Here is a 5,283-nt window from a genome sequence, read left to right on the forward strand (position 1 = left end):
GACGCTAGGTGGGAGGGGTGGGCATCTCTCAGACGCTAGGTGGGAGGGGTGGGCATCTCTTAGACGCTAGGCTTTGGTCCTCTGCACCAGGTAGGAGGGATGGGCCTCTCACACACTAGGCTTTGGTCCTCTTTGTGTAGCATTGACACATGCCAGCTCTCCTGGTGGAACATTCCCCAAACAGTAGGGATTCACTGGTTTGGGGGATTCAGGCCCCCCTAGTCTTCCATCATAACTTTCCTGTCACTGGGGCCACAATTGACTGAGGGCCCTCTTAGCCCTTTAATTGTCATTAGCTGTTTTGCTGCAGAAATAATGTCCCAAGGGGGAAAAAAGCGCAAGGTGGTTCGAGGTACCCCCTCCTCTTATCATGCGAGTTTTTCCTGGGCAGCTTCTTGTATGGCTTTTGTGCTGAATCACTGGGTCTTTTCTTGCTACTTTGTAATTTTGGTTTGTTGGGGTTTTTTTTGTCCTACCCCCTTGCCAGTACCAAAGCCTGTGCTCAAATTGCTCAGTCAATTCAAAGGAAAAAAGATAGGTTTTTTTTAATCTGTACTCACAGATTGTCCCGAGTTTCCACGGTCAGCCTTCCCTTCGTAGCTGCCCGAGCAGCTCCCTCCGTGCCTGTGAGCTCAGCCACAGGGTTCCCCTACTTGTGCAGCCTCCTGAGCTCCTTCCCTTGATGTCCTTGAGAGTTATTCGTTTTTCATTTTATGCATCTGGGTGCTTTGCCCCCACGTCTGTCTGTGGACCACTTGCATGCCTGGTGCCTGAAGAGGCCAGGAGAGGGTGTCAGGTCCCTTGGAATTAGAGTGAAAAAAACAATGTGGTCTGCCGTGTGGGTACTGGGACTCGAACCGCAGCCTCAGGACCTGCAGGGCTCTTAAGTTCAGAGCCATCACTCCAGTACCATCCTCGGTGTCTGTACACATTTCTGTTCCCTTAGATTCATCCAGAAGCCCAGGTCCGCTCTCACTGGCTCTCTCTCCCATCCGCTGCTCCATTTTCAACCTGTTTCTATATAATCCACCTTCCTAAGGTGTTATCTTCCAATTGTTTTAGCACAGGAATGTGTGAGCTGGTGGGAATAGGGGCCACGTCCTTTAATTCTGCTTTATTATCACTTACACAAAACATTATAAAGGGCAAACAGAGAAAACTAGGTAGAAGAGGTAAGCCGATAGTCCTCTGCCTCCTGTTCAGCTTCTCCAAGTTCCTAGAACTTATAGAAAGGAAGCAGCACAATGGCGCAGCACATAAAGGCACTTCCTGCCAAGCCTGAATTTGATTCCTAGAATATTCATGGTGGAAGAAGAGAACCAACGGTTGTGTGGTGTCTTCTGAGCTCCACTTACATATCATAGTGTGTGCAAGTGCGCGTGCACACACACAAAGTAAATAAACAAAATTTCAAATTTTATAAAAAATGATTACAAAAAATTTATATGATAATTTTATTTTTTGAGGAGTTCATGAATGAGCAGTGCATCTACATGCTGTACCCCTCCAACTTTTCCTGTGTCCCCTCCCAAATGCATGCTCTCTTCTTTAATTGTTACATGTATATACATGTGTGCATATATACATACACACATATATACAATATACATATGTATGCACGCACATATATACAGCCTACTGAGTCCATTTAGCTTTGCTAGTGTGCACACGTGTCCAGGGATAACCTCTGTGGGGGCTTGTCCCCGGAGAAAAATGGTTCTTTCTCTCCCAGCGGGCATCCACCCCTTGTAGCTCTTCTTGTAGGGGTGGGACCATGTGGAGTTTCCATCTGTGTTGGCATGTCAGCTGGTGTTGTCACCATGGGTACTATTACAGAGCACCACAACTGCTCAAAGTGTCGATAATAAGTGATTGTGGGCTGCCCAACTCCAACTGGCTGATCTGCAACACCAACCATGCACCTAAGATTAGGGACAATCACAGAAAGGGGCATGGGAAGATTGAGCGGGCCAGAAGTCCAGGACAGCTGCTGTGAGAGCACATCTTCTCTGTGCGGCAGCAAAGAACCCATGAGCTTTCAACAATATGCTTACCCAACCAAGCCCAGCATAATGACAAAAAGCGATATCTTAAAATGCAGCAATTACATGCTTACTGTAAAAACTTACAACTCGGCAGATAGAGACATCTAAAGTTTCAGATGAAAATCTTCCTTTCTCTTCACCCTGGCCCTCACCCCTCCAGTCTACCTTCCTAGAGTTCTGAGTTTAGGGTATGGTCTTACAGACTTTTGGAGAGAGGGGTATGGTAGGCACATTCTGAACTCCAGTGAAAGAGTCACACACCTCATAGTGTGTGGAAGCCACCAGGGTGAGTCCCCCGTTCCTGTCTTCCTGCAGACCACATCCAGTGAAAACATGAGGGACTTCGCCACGACCTTAAAGAATAAATTCCGCTCAAAGCAGTATTTCAGCAAACACCCGCAGCGAGGCTATCTGCCTGTGCAGTCAGTGCTGGAGACAGAGTGCAGTGAGACGTGAGTACTGGTGGCCTTGCCGAGGCTGGAGGCTGCGGGTGGCCTCATGCAGCTCACTTATGCTGTGAAGGGGCTGAGTCCCCGATGAGCTGGAGAAAGTTCCCAAGTGAAAGCCCCTAGCAAACAAAGCGGTTGAGCTTGAGTCTGACTTAGCCTCTGGCCTGAGAAAGAGAGGAGGATTCGATCTGCTCTCTGCATCGGATTACCATCTTGGCAGGGGAGGGTGTGGGAGTGCTGACAGACAGACAGGCTTTCAGTTGCCTCTGGTCCTCTTAATCTTTGCTACTTTCCCCCAGACCGGCTTCTTCCCCGATGTTGCCACATGCGGACACACACTCTCGAATTGAGCATTTCGCCAGCAGGTACCACTGCCTTTCAATGGGAGTTGGGGTGGGGACTGTCGGAAGTCCAAGGGCAAGGAGACTTGGAATGAACCAGGGGAGATGCAGAGTGAACTGTCCATGGCCAGTGGTGGTTGGTGGGGGCCCTGCTCCCAAAGTCCCAAAGCCGGTTATCAGATTGCGCCATTAGATTGCTGGAGGTGGAAGCAGGCCCCACATCCTGCTTTTTCTCTTACTGTGGCTCTTTCTTTCTAGGCTTGCTGAGATGGAAAGTCAAAATTGTTCCTTTTTTAATGACAGCCTGTCCCCGGATGACAGCATGTGAGTTTCTACAGCTGCTAATTTTCCAGAAATAGCTGTCCTTGGGATCCTTCTGTCACTGTTTGAGAATGGGAGGCTGGTGGCTAGGGTCCTTGATTCTCCGAGGAAGGAAGGCTGCTTCCTGACTACACTGTTTAGTAAGAGAGGCAATTTTCCATCTGTCAACTGAGCCATCTACCCAAGCCCCTTCTATCACAAGATCCCATCCTTCCATGCCTAACTTTGGGGGGGGGAGCCCCTATCTGAAGTTACAGAAAGGAGCTGTTATCTCATGCTCAAGATACAAAACCCCATCTAATGCTACAGCAACCCTAGGAGAAGGCAGAGACTCCCAATTGAAGTCTGGCCTAAGGGAGCCCTGGTGTTAGAGCATGGAGAGGGTGCCCTTGCATCTTTAAAGGAGGTCCCTTGCCTGTAAAGAAGGTCCAGAGACAGCTGACTATATGAGACAATCTGGTCCTGACTGGGACTCAGATCCTTCTGGGAGGAGAGAAAAAAAGGGGACATCGAAATGGCAACAGCACAGAAAGAAAAGTGATTTTCTTATTGAGAAGATCGCAGAAGCATCAGCATCCTGGAAATATCTCCCAGTCCTCTCTCAGATACAGCCTCTTTCAACTTCCAAAGCCTGAACTTGAGGCCTGGCTTTCTTTACGTGACTTCAAAGTGGATGGGCCAGCATAGCTTGTCTGGGGGCTGAGCCAGGATCTGAGCACTGGCTCCCTGACTTGTGTCTGTGTTCAACACCTGGTCACCTCCTTTCCTCTCCTTACACCCATGCAGAGATGAGGACCAGTACCTGTTGCGACACTCCAGCCCCATCACAGACAGGGAGCCAGCCTTTGGACAGCAGGCTCCGTGTGGCATGGGGACAGAAAGCAAAGGAGAGCTAGAGAAGATCCTGGCCCATTTAGAAGATGAGAACCGGTAGGTGTGGCCAGGGCATAAATTTGTGTGGTGCCAGAGGCTGGTGCCTTGAGTTTCAATCTTGATACTTCATGTGTTATACAACCTGGATCAAGTCATTTACATCCTATGATCTTCCATTTTCTTGTCTGTATGATAGGGATAATGATGTCAGTTTCCCAGGGTTACTTTGAGGATCAGATGTAATATAACCCTGACTTTTCCAAGTACCCACTAGATACAGGCAGAGAGAACCCTAGAAGAAGGCAGAAGAGAATATAACCTGGCCTTGCTCCCAAAGAACTTTCTGTACTAAAACTTGAAAGAACTACTTGATCCTGAATGAAAGTTTCCCAGGGGGTTGTGACAGTACGTACAGCATTTCCGAACCAGAAGAGACAAAGTACCAGGGATGCCATTTCACAGAGGAAGAGGCCTGAGGAAAGTTGACAGCTCTTAGAGGGAGGCAAGTAACAAGCGCAGAGCTTCTTGGAGCAGAGTCCTGTGGGAGCGCTGTGCACAGTAGTACATTGCAAAGCTTGGGAAGCTGCAAGTCCTGACTCCTCAGGGTGTGGGGCCTGAGTTTCTGTTTCTACCCAGCTGTCAGGGGCTGTTAGGGTTCCCGGTCTGCATGCCCCTCTTGGAGTGGCAAACCTTAGAACAGTGTGCCTCGAGTGGTGGAGTGCAGGTGAGGACCAGCTTGCAAAGTGTGTGTCACCAGTCCAGGAAAGACAAGCACACAAATAGACGGTAGGGGTTTCGAAACTTTTCTCGCAAACTTGACATGGTCAGGATCAAACACATGGCTAGTGGTCCATCACCCTGAACAGGCTGGAGATGGATTCGAGTGGTGTAGAGCCTGTGCAGCAGGGAATGGCAATGTTGTGAACTGTGAACGGTTGTGAGCATTAGGACATCATATCATTATACAGTGGTGTGAACTAAAATCAAAACCCTGCTTCCTCACTAGGGGTGGTCTGGAGAACTGCTCCATTAGAACAGTGGGGAGCCGGCGCTGGGAAATGCTAGCAAGAGTGATTCTGTTTGCGCAAACAACAGGAAGTAGTGGGCCTAAAAGTAGGCTGGCTCTTTGGAGTGTTTCCTCGACCATTGTGAGCACTCAAAGCAGGTCAGATGGGGGGCTGTAGAGAGAAGAAGCAGGTCAGATGGGGGGCTGTAGAGAGAAGAAGCAGGTCAGATGGGGGGGCTGTAGGGAGA

The 5,283-nt window shown here is 49.1% G+C and overlaps 1 protein-coding gene across 1 annotated transcript in view; it reads left to right on the forward strand.

Annotated features, from left to right (window-relative positions):
- The window catches only part of Drp2 (dystrophin related protein 2), a 53,954-nt gene that overhangs the window by 40,990 nt on the left and 7,681 nt on the right, over positions 1-5,283 (forward strand). Inside the window, exons 18-21 of the mRNA XM_005358686.2 lie at positions 2,361-2,497; positions 2,794-2,859; positions 3,094-3,159; positions 3,943-4,086. Of these exons, the coding sequence (XP_005358743.1) occupies positions 2,361-2,497; positions 2,794-2,859; positions 3,094-3,159; positions 3,943-4,086 (413 nt within the window). The remainder of the gene's footprint in view (positions 1-2,360; positions 2,498-2,793; positions 2,860-3,093; positions 3,160-3,942; positions 4,087-5,283) is intronic.

Source organism: Microtus ochrogaster, chromosome X (assembly GCF_000317375.1).
Source record: "Microtus ochrogaster isolate Prairie Vole_2 chromosome X, MicOch1.0, whole genome shotgun sequence".
NCBI classification, from domain to species: domain Eukaryota; kingdom Metazoa; phylum Chordata; class Mammalia; order Rodentia; family Cricetidae; genus Microtus; species Microtus ochrogaster.